General features: G+C 38.7%; 1 protein-coding gene across 2 annotated transcripts in view; it reads left to right on the top strand.

The window, feature by feature from the left end:
- The window catches only part of Neil3 (nei like DNA glycosylase 3), a 44,439-nt gene extending 27,727 nt beyond the window's left edge, over window positions 1-16,712 (top strand). Inside the window, exons 6-10 of one of the 2 annotated variants that reach the window (XM_075984551.1) lie at window positions 551-717; window positions 5,696-5,865; window positions 7,282-7,702; window positions 14,340-14,514; window positions 16,144-16,712. In XM_075984551.1, the coding sequence (XP_075840666.1) occupies window positions 551-717; window positions 5,696-5,865; window positions 7,282-7,702; window positions 14,340-14,514; window positions 16,144-16,326 (1,116 nt within the window). In that variant the 3' untranslated portion in view covers window positions 16,327-16,712. The remainder of the gene's footprint in view (window positions 1-550; window positions 718-5,695; window positions 5,866-7,281; window positions 7,703-14,339; window positions 14,515-16,143) is intronic. The other variant, XM_075984552.1, reaches the window with a different exon arrangement.
- Window positions 16,713-17,186: the final 474 nt, after the last annotated feature.

Genomic DNA, 17,186 nt, shown 5'->3' with positions numbered 1-17,186 from the left:
ACATATTCTCTGTGAGGATAGTATTTGAGTTTTTATTTTCTTTTCTAGCAAATCTTTAGAGTTAAAAAAAAGTCCTTTATCAGGCCAACAAAGAAAATGCTCTCGTTAAATTTTATTCCCTAAAAATAACGTTTTTGCTGTTGAAACTGAGTGAGTAGCTTCCTTGTTCTAAAAGCAATCAGATTTGAAGCTAATCTAGCCCTTTTCTTACAACCATGTAATTATGTTTAATTAAGAAAGCCTTAAAAGCATAAAAGACATTTTAAAATATAGAACTTTTATATATCATTTAGATAAGAGGATAAAGCTGAGACCAGTTTGGAATACTAATAAGTTAAAACATAATGACTCAATTATTTCATACAAATCTTATTTGATAGACATTACTAAATTTTGTCAATACCTTTTACTTTGATGAAAAACTATTATGTGGAACTGCGTACAAATTTCTAACATTTGCAGAGATGACTTAATTTCCTGAATATATCTTTGTCCCCCATAACAACAGTCTTGAGCATAACATGATAATTTTATTTATTTTCTTTCTTAGTGCCGTAAATCAGGATCTGCCATTTCTAACCACTACAAGGTTTATAAACGCCCTACCTGTGGTCAATGCCATGGCAAAATTACTGTGTGTCGCTTAGGGGAGAACAGCAGGATGACATATTTCTGTCCTCACTGTCAGAAAGAAAACCCTCAGCACATTCAACTATGGTAAGATATCTGATTTAGATTATCTTTCCGAATAGCTGATAAACATGTAAGTGAAGGCGTGCCAGGCTAATGTAGCTTGTAGTTACCACAGAACAAAGAGCTTGAACACACTCATGAAAAATCACTGCAGAGGAATGGGTGAAAATGCTCATTGGGCCAGAATCAACACACTGGAACTAGAACCAGAATCATTTGTTTTAAAAGTTAATAGGAATTTTAATAGCTCTAATTTGAAGAACGAAGCAAAAAACTCAAAACCAACTACTAGAAGCTTTGACTTTGGGAAAGCTGGGATAGAATGAGGAAAATTTTTGAGTGAAGTGGCAGTAGACTGTCCAACAAGGCCATTTCATGGGCCACATAACAAGATGGTTACCACCATGTTAGGTGAAGCAGAAAATGCTCCGCTCACTGAGAATAGATACAGAAATGAACTGAGGTCTGGCTCTGGTGACCTATTCCTTTTGAGAGGGGGCAAACAATATGATGTGATTGGGAGTAGGAAGAAAGCCAGCATTGCTGAGCTCTGCCACACCCGAGGAGGAGGGTGAGCCTTTACTTTGTGACGAGCATAGCGACACGACTTATTTTCATAAATATATCCACATCCACTTGCTTTTCCCCCTCTGTGTTCTATTTCTATAGAACTCCCACTCTGCCTCCCAAGTATTATATCCCCCTCCTGTCGGCCTATTTTATTGTCACAGACAGGAAATATCTTCAGACAGCTAATTGTATTTGTTGTATGGGTTTCTGATTTTACTTTTCATGATACACTTATATATTTATTTGACTCCATACATTTAACACCATAACTAGCTCATAGAAGACCTTCCCTGTATTTGTCTGTTGGATAAAGGATTAATGTTCTGTGATTGTCTAGAATCTGTAGCTTCTTCCAGGTTTGAGTTTGAAAGTTTTCTTTTGTTCTTGCAAGTAGTCAGTAAATAATAATTATATAAGCAAGATATTTTTAGATTCCAAAGGGCTTGGAGATGAGATTTAAAGACTCGGAGAGTTCCTGAGAGGGATTTAGATTTTCTTGTGGGCGCAGCTGTATTAGAAGTATTGTGGGAGGTGTAATTCCCCCATCTGCACCTTCTCAATTTCTATTTAGAAAAGGGCAGGCCTCCCATGGATATCAACCAAACATGGCACATCGAGTTCTGGTAAGACTAGGCACCTCCCCTCATAGGCTGCACAAGGCAACCCAGTATGAGGAGTAGGCTCCCAAAAGCCAACAAAGAGTCAGAGACAGCCCCTGCTCACACTACTAGGAGTTCCACAAGATCAAACTTTACAGCTGCAACAAATATGCCGCGTGCCTAGGTCAGTCTCATGCTGCCTGCCTGGTTATCAGTGCAGTCTCTGTTAGCCCCTAAGAGCCCAGGGTAGTGGATTCTGTAGGGCTTCTTGTGGTGTCCTTGAGCCCTCTGCCTTCTACAATCCTTCTTTCGTCTCTTCAACAGGATTCCCCAAGTTCTGCCTAATATTTGGCTGAGGTTCTTTACATGTGTTTCACCAGTTGCTGGATGAAGCCTCTCTGGTGATAATTGGAGTATAGCAAAGTATCACTGGGCATCATTACATTGACCTTTTTTTCTCCAGTAGTGTTGGTTTCTATCCTAAGTCTCTGGGATATCAGCCTCTGGGTTCTGGTGATCCTGGCAGTGTCAAGAATGGGCTTGTTTTGTGGCATGGGTCTCAGATTGGACCAGTCATTGATTGGCCATCTCCACAATTTCTGTGCCACTTTTATTCTAGCACATCTTGTAGGCACTACAAACTGTAGGTCAAAGGTTATGTGGCTAGGTTACTGTCATAATCCCTCCACTGGAAGTCTGACCAAGTTATAGGAGTTCAAGCTCTGTATTCCCTATTGCTAGGAGTCTTTGCTACGGTCACCCTCATAGATTCCTGGGAGTTTCCATCATACTGGGTTACTAGCTCATTCTAAAATGCCCCCTTTCTCCAATGTTCCCCCCTCCATTGCTCCCACCTAATCCCCCTGTTCCCATCCCCACCTGCTCCCAGTCTACCCTCGAAATCTATTCTACTTTCCCTTCTCAGGGAGATCCAAGCACTTCCCTCTTGGGTTCTCCTTGTTACTTACCTTCGCTGGGTGTATCAATTGTAGCATGGTTATCCTTTATTTTACAGCCAATAGCCACTTATAAGTGAGAACATGGTCATATTCCTAAGCTTAGTGTAGATGGAAGTAGGGATTCTAGAATGTCCTAGAAGGGAACCAGAATGTGGGGAAGACGAGGAGGAAATGTCTAGCTTATTTGGAGACTCACCACACCAGTCTTGGGTGTTTCGGATATATCCACAGCTCTAACCATGTAGGATAGAAAGTCCTTGTAATTGGCTGCAGGTTACAGAGAACTTAGTGCAATTTACAAGCAAATTCTTCCTGTGGGCCTCACCTACCAGGCGGGTGGAACAACTTGAGGGCATTTGGAAGACATGAAGAAACCCTATGGTGACTGAGTCTTCATACGATAAGCTTCTTTGGGGAAGAGTGTTTGATTGCAGTTGCCATGACAAAATGTAGGCTAAAGGGGTCATATGGTCAAATGAATATTGGGGTAATTTGTAGGCTTAACTGAAAAGCTGTAGGAACCAGAGCCTGAGGACTGGACGTGCAGGTTGACCCAGATAGCTAGTACTGTCAGGGTGCCTCCAGCAGGCAATTCGTCTTAATGCTTCTATCCCCTGCCTTCTCCGCCTTCTGCTGTCAGGGGGACATACCAAGCTTCAGAGCATCAAGCTTAGACTTTGCTGATGGACTGGGTGTAAGATGTAAAGACGTGTTCAGATGAAATCTAGAGTTTTGTCTAGTTATGTTGAGAAAGTGCTAATACCCTTATGAAACAAAGTAGGGGAGTTACAGGCTAGGGGACCATGCGTGGACTGTGTTTGTACCACTGTCATTTGGGTTTTATGACGAATTACCACACTTTCAGCATAAAAGCAGGAGAAATTTATCCACTCAAGTTGGGATGCCAAAACTTTGAGTAATTTCTCTTTTAAAAAAAATATTTATTTAGTATACAATATCCTTTCTGCGTGTATGCCTGAAGGCCAGAAGAGGGCACTAGACCTCATTACAGATGGTTGTGAGCCACCATGTGGTTGCCGGGAATGGAACTCAGGACCTTCGGAATAGCAGGCCATCCTGCTATTAACCGCTGAGCCATCCCACCAGCCCCAACTTTGAGTAATTTCATCAGTCCAAAATAAAGTGCCGACAGATGTGTGCTCCTTTGGAAGGTCCTCGGGGATGATCCACCCCTTGCTTCCCTGAGCCTCTAGTGACTGCCAGCACCCTTGACAGATGCTTGTGTCACTGTATATAGTCTTTGCTCTGCTCTTCTCTCTGTGTATGAAGTCTGCCTTTCCCCTCTCCTAAGGACAGTTTTTCCTAGGTCAGTATCCTGAATTTCATCTGCAAAGACTCCTTATAAATCAATATTTTCAGTTCCCTGATAGGGCCTAGTGTCTTGGAGAGCCCTTCTTCAGCCTACTACAGCATGTTAAGGGTGAACTCTTATTACATAGCCATGCAAAGACTGGGGAAAATTTATCACCAGGTGACTAAGAAATGGAAGAACAACAGCAAAGAGGGATCCAAAAGCCTCTAGGTGAAACTGTGTACACCCTCTTATGATTACAAAAGGAGAAGATGACAATAATTCAGGCTTTGAGGCACACTGAGAAACTGAAGGTCCCTTAAATTGTGTTCAACTGGGAATAAATGCAGCCTTCTGCCTTTCAGAGTAAGTCGTGACCAGGAGTTAGGTCAGAGGCACAAATTCTGTAGGTTTAGCATTCCATAGGCATATGAGATGCTAAGTGTTAGAAGTCAAGGTAAAGATAAAGGAATTGTAATGAGATGGGTCTTCCTTTCAGGTTTCCTTGTGCTATTCATCATCTTAGCAATTAAGCCTGCCTGCCAGGGCTGGTGTGTTTGTGTATAAGGAGCAAGACTTTACAGAAGTCAAGGCTACCTTTGAGAGTAAAAGAACCCGTGCTCTGAAAAAAATGAAGCTGCGTAGGCTTTTCTGAAAGAGCTCTTCTTGGGACCAGGGGCACTGCTAAGGCTTTGTTTAACTGCAGGGGACCCAGGACAGGAACTGCACTGAAGCTTTAGAAGGGCGCTTTCTTATCAGTAATGGCCAGGAGATTCCAGGCAGAGATCGTGATTTACATTCATCACTAAAAATCAGGCCAATCTTGGCTGTTTGTTTCTCAACCTAATAGCTACAAATCTAAGAGGGATGACTTAGTAGATGTAAAAAGGCTTTGTGAGAACTAACACATATTTTTTTTCAGCATTATGGATTAAACAATCAATTTGTTGCTTAGCAAATACTATTGAAAAAATCTAGAATTTCTAGAATTTTCTTGTCTGGAAACATGAAATCATGTAAAGTTTTCTCATTTCCTCTTTTTTTCATTTTTGTTTTTGAGATTTTAGTGTAATTACATTTTTCATTGTTGTTTGGGGATTATAGTGTAATTATGTCATTTCTCCCTTCCCCTTTCTACCTCCTAACCCTCCTGTATACTTCTCCTTGCTCTCTTTCAAGTGTCTGTCCTCTATTTCATTTTTCCAATGTTCTATTTTAAGCGTAACCTTTTCTTTTTCTGACTTAATTGAATAAATAATATTTGCTTTTGGAAAGTAGTATTTAAAATATTTGCAAAAATACTTCCTGCTGGTTAGAGCAAATGCTTTTGGTTTGTTTGTTTTTTTAACACAGTACTTTTATTCTCTATAAAAGGTTTATTTCTGAATTTAGCAGCAGTCAGTGGGGCTTAGGGTACGGTTTTTGTATCTACCGCTAATGACTTCTAAATAATAATAAATGGAATTGGGGTATCACTGTTTCTACAATAGTTTCTACAATCTCCAGAATGTATAATAAAGCATTAAGAATATAAATGATTGATTTAAATAATTATCTTACAGCAAACTGCCAACCAACAAAGCTGTAAGCAGCTGGACTTCCAGGAGAAACGATTGCTTGATGGACTCAGTGGCTCGGAAATGCGAAGAGGAGTGGTCCTGTGCAGTCTGCACGCTCATAAACAAACCCTCCGCTCAGTCCTGTGATGCTTGCTTGACAGCAAGGCCTGTTGGTAAGAGTGACATTTGAGTCTGAGTTTATAAGATGTGTAAGAGCATTTACTGAATAGTCAGGTATATGTTTTGCTCCACCTTTAATTCCACAACCAACTATAGTGCTTTCTTCCTCAGATGGTTAGGGGAATTGCCAGCCTTTTTTATGTAAACTGAACTCATAGTCTGTGGAAAATATTAAAAAAAAAAAAAGAAGAAGAAGAAGACAGGGAGGGAAAAGATGCTTTTCCTAAAACAGTGTGTGCCTTTGTATCTCAAGCACTGAGATGATCACATCTGTTCTCTACTGTTTCTAATGAATTATTCAATAAAGCTTTGTTTTATGCAGATTTCAGCAACTTTCCAGTTTGTTATTCAGTCCAAGTGTTTCATAAATTGAAAGGGAGGAATTCTGTAAGAATATCTTTGCAGGTGGAATTGAAAAATGCTGAATTTTTTCCCTTCTTTCTCCTTCCTACCCCTTGTTATTAAAATCTTTACCCAGACAATTGTACTGATTTCATTGAAATCCTTCAAAATAACTCTTTAGAACTCCCAATCTCAAGCGTTCAGAGAATGTAAAACCTCTGAGGAAACCTGTGATTAAGAGCCATCTCGCTGATGCGGCTCCCATTGTGTTCCCGAAGTGTTATTTCTTTCTCCAATTAGAGATGAGAAAGTTCGTTCTTGACTTCAGGACCCCTGCATTGTGGTAGCGGCTGTATTGTGTTTTGTTCCCTGGGCCTGTGAGGCAGGCATCTCCCCTTAGACAGCTTTGCTAAGTCCCAGAAGGGACTGCACCTCCTTCAGTATCTGTCACCCAAGAGAGAAAGAAGCTGGGAAAACCAGTCTTAGTTTTCTACATTCTGAAATGCCTTCATATGTCTCATCAACTATTTCTTGTTAATATGAAGATGTGTATCTTAAGCACAATATAGATCATATCATGATGTTGATTCTAAAATTCTAGGATATTTGTTGAAACATTCTCATCAACATCAAGTGTCTAAAATTCTTCTTTACTAATCATAAGTAAACTTTATTTGGTCCTGTCAACCATATAAATATTCCTGCCTATACATTAGTCTCTAGCTGCAGAACTGAAGCCCTATGGGACATCATTCTTAATTATCAATGCTTATTACTTTGACTAATATTAACAAAATTGATAGCTGAGTAATCAATCGTTGGATATTTAAACATACAAAAGCAAATACAAATCTTTGCTAACTCCATCTTTTGGTTTCCATAGGTTGTTGATAATATATTACCTAAGCAGAAGATAACCTGCTATAACTTGTTCAAGTGAGCTTGGCAACACAGTTGTACATATTTGCATAATGTAATGAACTAAAAGTTTAAATCAACGCTGTTTCAAATAGCCAGTATATTGTATTTCTAGGAATATTGCAGAATTCCTTATCTCTTTTTTCCAGATTCGGTGCTCAAGAGTGGAGAGAATTCCGTTGACTTTAGCAACTTAGTGAAGTACCCTTGTAATAACTTTGAGAATACACACAAAGAAGTAAAGATCAACAGGAAAACTGTATTTGGAAGTACGACCCTTGTCCTGACTGATTTCAGTAATAAATCCAGGACTTCGGTCAGAAAGAAAAGCCCAAGCCAGATAATAGGCGGAGAATTTCAAAACTTTCCTCCTGTAGACATATGTTTTAGTAATCTACAGCACCCCTCCACAGAAGGAACAAACTCTATCCTTCAGCCAGCCAACAAGGTAAACATATCGCCTATAGTTTGTGCCCAGCCTAAATTATTTAGTTCAGCACATAAAAAATTGAAAACCGTTCACTCTTCAGAAGCAGACCTCACACATTACAGCCCTGGACTTTCTAACAGGTATGATATTTCTAACTTGGATCTTTACAGTACTGGCATTAAGTTTTTGTTGCTATTGTTATAAGCATTTTTAAGATCAGTAAGGCATTTGTATTGCATCAAGTTCTAGGACGGCAGAAAATCCATCCATTGCTAAGAAAGTTAAATTGCTCTTCATAACATCAGCACTGAAAAATCATTATAGTTATTTGCCTGCTTTTCTTTCTCTAACTAATTGATGTTAGAAAAGGGAAGAAAGGGAACAGATTTTCCTGCAACTCCAAGTATTTTTTTTCCATCATTTCCAGAATATAACCATATGTTCAATATGACATATTTGGAAAATATCAGAAAATACAGAAAACTATTTAAAACACCCACGATCGTACCAGGTATCTGCTGATATCTGATATATAGATATTCCTTGATTTCCAAGGTAGTTGTATCCCAGTAAACCTGTCATAAGTTGAAAATGCATTCCCTTCCCCTAACCTTATCATCAGTCTCACCATACACGACCCTGAACGGTCCCACTTCTCTCCCTCATGCCGTGTGCCTGATTGGGAGTTAGAGCTTGTCAATCATTGGGAAAAATTATTAGCCTCCATGCCTCCATGCCACCAGCCTGAGTAGAAACCAAAATTTGCGCTCTTGCTTCTACTGCATACATGTCACTGCTTCATTATGGAAAAGTTAGAGCCTCGTGGGTAACAGTGCATCTGTGGGGCCCAAGCATTTCTTCCCGATAAAGCAAAGCTCTGAGGAAAACCAGTATATATAAAAGTTTAGTGTGTGTCCTCTGTTTTAAAATAGGGAAGCTGAGTTACCCACGGTTGCATTTGTGTTAAAGAAAGTAGCTATATCTTTAGCCATGTGGAATTTTTTCTCCTATTTTAACCAAAATTTCCCCAAGAGCATCCATGCTGTTTTTGTATCTGAAATGAAATTACATTTCCTCTTAAGTTCTACACATACCAGATGTATTTCCTGACTCTACCAGCAACATGGCCAGAAGATTGTTAGCTGAGCTGTAGACCACCCTTACTGACCTCATTCCGTCTTCTTTCTATCACAGCCTGTGGTTGGCTGTTGTTTGCTCTTTGGTGCGGTCTGGGGGTGGGGAGATGCCACCTAACTCCCAAATAAATCTCATGGAAGCTTATTCTTACTTATGATCGCCTGGCCTTAGCTCAGCTTCTTTTCAGCCAGCTTTTCTTAACTTAAATTATCTCACTACCTGTTTCCTCTGGGCTTTTTTCCTTTTCTTCCTTTTGTGTATCTCACTTTCACTCTTACTTGGTGGCTGGGTGGCTGGGTGGCTGGGTGACTGGGTCCTGATGTCCCTCTCCCCTTGTTCTCTTGCTCTTCTCCAGCTTTCTCCTTCTACTTATATTCTCTGCCTGCCAGCCCCACCTATCCTTGCTCCTGCCTCATTATTGGCTGTTCTGCTCTTTATTAGATCATCAGGTATTTTAGACAGGCAAAGAATCACAGCTTCACAGAGTTAAACAAAATCACGTACCCTAAAATAATATGCCCCAACAACAGCCAGATAAGCAGCTATCAGAAAACTACCTGTCCACCATCTTTCTTTCAAACTGATTCATCACGAATCAGTTGCTATACTTATACATAGCATTTTAATTTTTAAAACATTATTAATGTATTTGGGGCAGCGTGATGTGTGGAGGTGAGAAGACAATTTGCCGGAGTCTGTTCTCTCCTTCCTCCCTGTAGGTTCCAGGAAGCATGCTCGGGTCTTTAGGCTGGCATCGAGCACCTTCGCCCATGGAGCGATCTCACTGACCCTTTGTAACATTTTAAATGAAGAGTAAAGAAAGCAAATAATGTCTTTTCTTCCTGTACATGTCTTCTCTTACAAATGGCAGAAGGTTACTGTGGAACCTGAAGTAATCTCTGGGGAATTTGGATTTGTCGCTGTTCCTTTATCTGTGCTTTATTGATGTGGGGGTTCTCCCTCTGGGGGTGGCATGATGGACCACCTGTTGGAAACTCCTAATCTAAACTCTGGGAATCCTTGAGGCTTATTTCATAACAATTCCCAGACAGTTTTTGTCCAGTATATGCATTTGTCTCCACCTTCTTATCCTACCTCAATATCTTCTATCATGAGTTAATCCTGATGATTGACCCTCAGCTGATTATTTCAAAATATTTTGCCCATAATTATTTATCTATTGCTCCTGTTATATTAGAATTAAGCTATGGAGGCCTGAACTTTTAACTGAGTAGCTAAATGTATCTTTTTTTTTTTCTAACCCTAATTGATGCCTCATAATGAAAATCAGGAAGGAGCTACAGTCTGAGTTGGGAGGCGGTCCTGGAGAAGAAAATAGCTTTTAGGCAGTTTTGCTTTTCAGTGGTGTAACTGGAAGGAAGTGGAGGTGATTGCTTTAAAATATTGTGCCATTGATTGTACCCAGATGAAATATCCTGGCATATTTTTATTTTTTTTCATGCAAGCAAACAAAAAACCCACGGATTTTATTCATGAATTAAGGATTAAAAAATTAATGAAAACTTAAATTTAAATGATTTCTCATAAGCTATTAACAGTAGACTCATACGATTAGTCACAGTGCACAGCATTGCCTAGAAATGTTATAACTGTGTGTGTGTGTGTGTACTGAATAGAAGAACATCAGGAAGAAACTCCAAAGTGCGTGTGTCCGTGTGTGCTGTGTGTCTGTGTACTGAATAGAAGAACATTAGGAAGAAACTCTACAGTGTGTGTGTGTGTGTGTGTATGTGTGTGTTCTGAAGAGAAGAACATCAGGAAGAAACTCTACAGTGTGTGTGTGTGTGTGTGTGTGTGTGTGTGTGTGTGTGTACTGAATAGAAGAACATCTGGAAGAAACTCTACAGTTGTGTGTGTGTATATCTGTATGTGTTGAAGAGAATAAATCAGGAAGAAACTTTACGATCAATCATGATCAACTAGCAGAATAAATGTCAAGTGATGAAATGAATTCTCCCAGCAGCCCTTCTGCACCCAGCTACTTTACAAGGAATAAATTGCAAATTACTGTCATTTATTTCATTTTTCTCCTTGTCTGGCAGCTAGAGTGTTCCTCTCATGGACAAGATGCCTCGCAGAGGCTCACCACAAAGCCCTGTTAAAAACAGGTGGTCCACTCAGAATTTATAGCCAGCCCATTTTCTTTAATAATCATAGGGTAATTAATTTGACTTTTGTTCCCTCAATTAGCAATCCCTTTGCCATTACATTGCATACTATGTTGATAAGGCTTATTTTCGGATTGATCTCCAAATATACTTGAATGTAATCCAGTTGCCAGATGATAAATCAGATAATTGAAGGAATTTTTAAGCAGTTAACAATAGCTTCGAAAAGCCAGTTTTAAATCTTTGATCCAATTACTGTAAACACAGAGAAAACATAGTGATACATTTTCAAAAAAAAAAGTGTGTGTTCTCTCTGGAATATCACACAAAGGCTTGCATGGGAGAGTAAAGGGCCCCACTGAAATCGTCCCTGTTTTCCCATGTCTGTTCCCATCAATAGTTGGAAGCCCTGCACTTGTTTCTCTCTCACCTCTTGGAGTTCCTACTCGCCTCACTCATTTAATTTCTTCTTACTTTAATATTTGAAATAATCTTGGATTGTCAAATCTACATCCAGTCGGACTGACTAATCAAAAACTTACTTCCACGAAGTATTTTTGTTATAATAAACCATTCAATCTATAAAAATCAATAACTTAAATTAATGATTGCTAATATAACAGATTTCCATCCCAGGGATGTTTTTTTTTTATCTCTGATTTTTTTATTTTTAAGCTATTAGGATGCAACCCATATGTTTTGTGTATTTCTATTATTTTTGGAGAACTTGTTATGCCTCAAGCATTGTCCATGATCCTATTGATGCCTACTCCAATACACTACAGCCAGGAAGGCCAGATTCAACAAACACCTGTTTAGTTATTTTTGTGTTAAAAAACACAAAATTGAATAGTTACCACAGAGACTCACAAGCTTGGCATACATGTCTGAAAAGGGTTTGCTAAGTTGGTCTAAATATCACTATCCCACTTATAAATCGATATTCAAAAGATGAGCCTAATCACCACAATAACTTCAGCTGTCCGTTATGCCAAATTTACCTAGGCAAAGGCTCTGCTCTCTTTGGAAAGTTTTTAAATAATGATAGAAACAAAGAGGAACCAAGATATCCTCGATTAAGCTGAATACTTAATTAGCCCGGATAATGTTTTCTATCATAAAACGGGATAGCTTGTGCATATTTAGAGCTGATGTGATCGCAGGTGGCAGAAGTAGCTTGGTTCCATTAGCTCCCCACTTCACAACTTAATGTGCCTGTGAATCACCTGGGACTCTTGTTAGCAAGCAGATGCTGATCCCAAGGGGACTTGGAGGAGGGGTGATTAGCTCCCTGTGTCTGAGGAGCTTCTGGGTGATCCTAATGGTTCTAGTTAGTGGGAAGCATTCTGGCTACCAAGGATACAACTAGAACAGTGTACAGTCAGCTTTATGCCAGAGAAGACACCATGGAAGACAAAATGAAGAAGAGGTCAGGCCTGCAGCCTTTCGAGCCCCATCTGCCACTTTTGTACCTCAGAAAAGCTTCATAGGAAAAAATTGAAAGCTCTCCTTAGTTAGGTCTGTGAAATTTGGGTTAACTCATAAGGCAAGTGAATTAGGAAAGGTTGAACGAAGTACTACCAAAGGCAGCATTTTAGAAGTCATGCATAAAACTGTTTCCTTGTTTTCTGGTGTTGGTGCGGTAGCTAAGGTCCCTCTCACGATGGGGGTGTGCAATACCAAACTCCATGCTTAACCCTTCCATATTTCCTTAAGACAGGCTCTTGCTAAACTGAGCTGGCTGTCCTTGAACAAACAAACCTCTTGGCTCATTCTCCTGAAAAGCTAGAGTTACAAGCTTGAACTACCAAGGCTTTAAAATGTACATAAAAACTGTGTTTATGTGTGCAGATATGGAAAGCCCCCTTCCCCTATGTCTACCAATACCCTTACCCTCATCTTCTTTCTCCCTTAAATTTATTACTATTTATGAAACCACTTCTGTTTTGACACCTATTGACTTCTCTGTAGCCATGCAGATAGTTAGCTTCTCTGGAAGCTCTAGTTTGAGATTGCCTCTAGGGATTGTTGGTGCAAAGTAAGGGTGTGGAGAATAAAAGCCCTGTGGTTACTTCTCAGCTTTCCTATTCCAGATTTGATGTGAGCCATCATTCTAAGATATTAATATCACCTACTGGCCACTCTGAAGAGAGAAGCAATGAAATAGTTGCTGGTGAAATATTTAATGATAATATGATTTAATGATATTTACTACTGATGAAATATCTAATGATAATAATATTTAATGATAATGCTGTCCATAGTAATGGCTGTAGCTACTTTTGTGTTCCATGTAACTGCTATATGAGCAGCCCCAAAGCTGTGCTTAGATTGGTTAAGGTCTCTGCCAACAGATATTTTTAAACTAATATGTTTAATCATATCTTTTTATAATGTTTAAATCAATTTCACCACAAGTGAACGATCATATTCTCTGAGTATTTCAATTAGATATGCTGCTTGAAGCATCCTTGTTGAAACACATATTGCAAAATTTGGTCTTGGAGGCCATGAGAAAAAGAAAATACTCTTGATTTCTAGGTATTTAGGACAATTATTATTGTTATTATTGTTTGAAATTTCTCACAATGTGAAAAGCAGACTATTTTACTGTTAAAAGAAATTTTAAAAATTGGGATGTTATGATTCTGGTCTTGTTTTGTTTTGGTGCTGAGGGTCAAACCCATTTTGCACATGCTAAGTCTACCATCTACAACCTGGGTGAATGCCCGTCCTTTCCATTCTGAGCAGGTCACTATATATCTGTTGCTTATAATATATATGATACAGAAAATTAAAAATTATAATGAAACTCTATTCTCTTTCCAATGAAGAAATTGCATATATAGCTGAAGGACAAGATCCCCTCCTGGTCTGTTTTCGCTGTGTGCGGGGATGATCTCCAAACACCCTGGGTTTTAATTGTAAAGAGATGAAAGCACCCTTGCTAAGCCTCATAAAATGCATATTGTTGCTCTTCCCAGCTGCCTGTTTTTTACTAAAATGTTATTGTGACTAAAATAATAACCATGATCAAAGAAAGGCCCAGAAAATTGTTTTAAAGTGGACAATAGCTGCTCACAAAATGGCCTCCTCAGTGCACTTAGTGTTTGTGCAGATGAGAAAATAATTAGATATGATTGTAACCCAGCTTGCTTTGTGAGATGTGGCCGGTCCGGGTAGACTTGAGAATATCTCAGAGGAAATAGAAGTGCGTGAATATGGTGTAATATATGGTAAGAGAAAAACTGAACATCAGAAGTGAAAACTTGAAAAAGTCCTATATACCACATATGAATTCACTTTTTCCTTTTTTCAGAAATTTTGTGCCTTTGACACATAGTGAGTTTAGAAATCAATTAGAATTGCCCGAAACAACAAAAAATTAACAGCATGATAACCTAAAGTTGCTTTCTATAGGAGTAAAACTAAGTGCATGGGGCAAGGCGTGTGAGTTACCCTATTAGTGCTACTTGCTAGGTGACCATTATTGTGTAACCTGTCATTACAGTGGGCTCCAAACCAATACGATGGATGCTCCTCACTCTGTAAATGCTGGCACTCCTCGGTGCAAGAAGCACAACCGCCTTTGTGTTCTCCGCGTGGTGCGGAAGGATGGAGAGAACAAGGGGAGGCAGTTTTATGCCTGCCCTCTGCCCAGAGAAGCACAGTGCGGGTTTTTTGAAGTATGTGTAATATTTCCCATGCTTGCTATGCATCAAGTGAATTTGAATTATTGTAATGTGGCAAATATCAGTGCTTGCATCTTTACTCATCTATCTATCTATCTATCTATCTATCTATCTATCTATCTATCTATCTATCATCTATCTATCTATCTCTCAATCATTTATTTATTTATTTGTGGCAGGAACTTCCCAAGTTCTGGGATTACAGTTACACACCATTTTAAATGGTCACACTAGTGTTCAGAGTAAAGCATGGTGTTATATTGTTCAGCAAATAATATTAATATTACTGATAGAATAGCTATTGGATTAATACAACATTTCATATTTTTAATCACAAGTGTATCAATATTGTTCTTTGTTCTTTATGATAGGTAGAAAAATACTGAGGTCAGATGTGGTGTTTCACCTCTGGATTCTAAGTACTGGGGAAGTTGAAACAAGAAGGTCTTTAGTTTGAGATATAATGAATTCCAGACCAGCCTGGACTGTGAAACACTATAGCAAAAAAGAAGGAAGGGAGAGAGTGAGGAAAGCAGGCAGAAAGGCATGAAGTTACTAAGAAATACTGAATACAAATTCTTTAAAACCCATGACTTATGCATTAGGTGGAGTACATGAGAAAAGTGAGCATACGTGCTGATAATCGTCTTGGATTTACAATAACCTTAGTGAATTCTACTATAAGTGTAACCTGGTTGAGGGGTGTGGAGGAGACGGGAACAACAGCCTATGGTAATCCAGCCCCAGGTGATTCTTTCTACCTGGTATAGTGGACGGAAATGTGTGTCCCATCCGTCAGTCTCCTGTTTTCCTTCTCACCATGCTGAATGTTAGTCTGATGCTCAAAGACACTCGTTTCTTTAACACTAGTTAAACTCCTTATGACATCTAATAGAAAAAGGCAAATGTTGATCCCTTTCAGTGCTGAAACAGAAACATTGCTGGTTTGTCTTACTGAGAAATAAAATGTCTCTCTGCCCAGTGTGCAAATTTTTTTAAGGACATTCCCAGGTTAAATTTGATGACTTTAGGTCCTACGCCTAAGATATGCTTCTATCACGACAGATTCACAGATTTCCTCAAGAACCATTTTAAATATAATGGAAAATGATGTTAGTAATTTTATATTGCTAATACTATCACAGCCTGCTTCATTCCTCTCTTGAGACCAAATAACTAGGAATGGGTTTGCTTAATTTAGTCCAGGCAAGTACCTGCTGGGCTCTTTCTTTTTCTAGGAGAATGATGGAATGTAGTATTACAGTTATAATCAATATTTGATAATACTTTAGAACAAACATAAAGCTTGGATCCTGGTAATAGCTTCTTATCAAGAGTCTGAGAGTTCTCAGTTACTTTGAATAACAGGAGGAACTTTTATGTTTTTAGATAAACTGAAGTTTGAAATTAGGACAATTAATGTGTGATTCAAGCAAGTTTACTAATAAAATACTTCTTATAGCATATGGCTTTTCAATACGCAGCACCTAATAATTTACTCTGGTAAATTATTCACTTTGGTAGTCACAGCAGTGAAATCAGTATCACGTCAAATGAGGCTAGAGTTGTCTGTTCACACTGGAACTTCATGCATTCCTAATACCGTGTCTTTTCCTCCTTTAGTGGGCAGACTTAGCCTTCCCACTCTGCAGACATGGCAAACGCTCCATTATGAGAACTGTGCTGAAGATTGGACCTAATAATGGGAAGAAGTTTTTTGTATGTCCTTTGGAGAAAGGAAAGCAGTGCAATTTTTTCCAGTGGGCAGAAAGTGGACCAGGAATGGAAATTATTCCAGGATGCTAACATTTTCTCTTTTTAAAGAATGTCTGGCATATGAACTTCTCAAACTCACAATGTTCAGTCCCCTTTATTTAGTAGAAAGCTGATAGAATGAATACCTGTGGTACATATAAATTAAGATACTGTAGTCTTTGAGAAGTATTCCTTGTTTAAATACATTCGTCACCTTCCCATTTATTTTGTCATAGTGAACATACTATATGTCACCAGGTGGACAGTACATTCCCTTTAAAGTGTATATTTAATATATCTACTAATAAGGACAATAAAGTATCCTTTATGGTTTTTAGTATGGTTTTGGTCTCTCATAATTTCTTTGGTGAGCAGTAATTTATTTGTTTTTAGGACATTATGGAATATATTGCATTATAAGATAATCATTGTGTTATGAATATTAAGCTCCTGTTAGATGGTAGAGATACACTGAAAATTTCAATGATTTTCAGTGTTTTCACAGAAAATTGTGGGGATCCAAACTAACGTGACAGGACAGAAGGCACGTGTATAAAGCGATGAGGGTTGATGTTTTCCTAATCTTGAGTCTAATGTAAAAAGGTAAGTGCACCTCTGAATCTTAATGTATTAGTCTAATGATGACCTGAAATGTTATCCAAAAACCTTAACTTTTTTTTATTTGTAGTGTGTGTGTGTGTGTGTGTGTGTGTGTGTGTGTGTGTGATGCAGCTGATAAAACCCAGGTCCTTTCTCATGGATTCTAATATAGACCTTCACACCTATGTTATGATTTTAGTTTTACTTTTCCTTTAGCACTCATTTTTGCCTTTTCCTTCAAGGTTAGATTAACTACCTATGTTTCTCAAGGGGGAAAATAACCATCAATCTTAAGGTATTTTTGCATGTTT

This window comes from Microtus pennsylvanicus, chromosome 9 (genome assembly GCF_037038515.1).
Source record: "Microtus pennsylvanicus isolate mMicPen1 chromosome 9, mMicPen1.hap1, whole genome shotgun sequence".
Classification (NCBI taxonomy): Eukaryota; Metazoa; Chordata; class Mammalia; order Rodentia; family Cricetidae; genus Microtus; species Microtus pennsylvanicus.
Note: the sequence above shows the minus strand (reverse complement) of the source record. Positions and strands in the feature narration are given on the sequence as shown.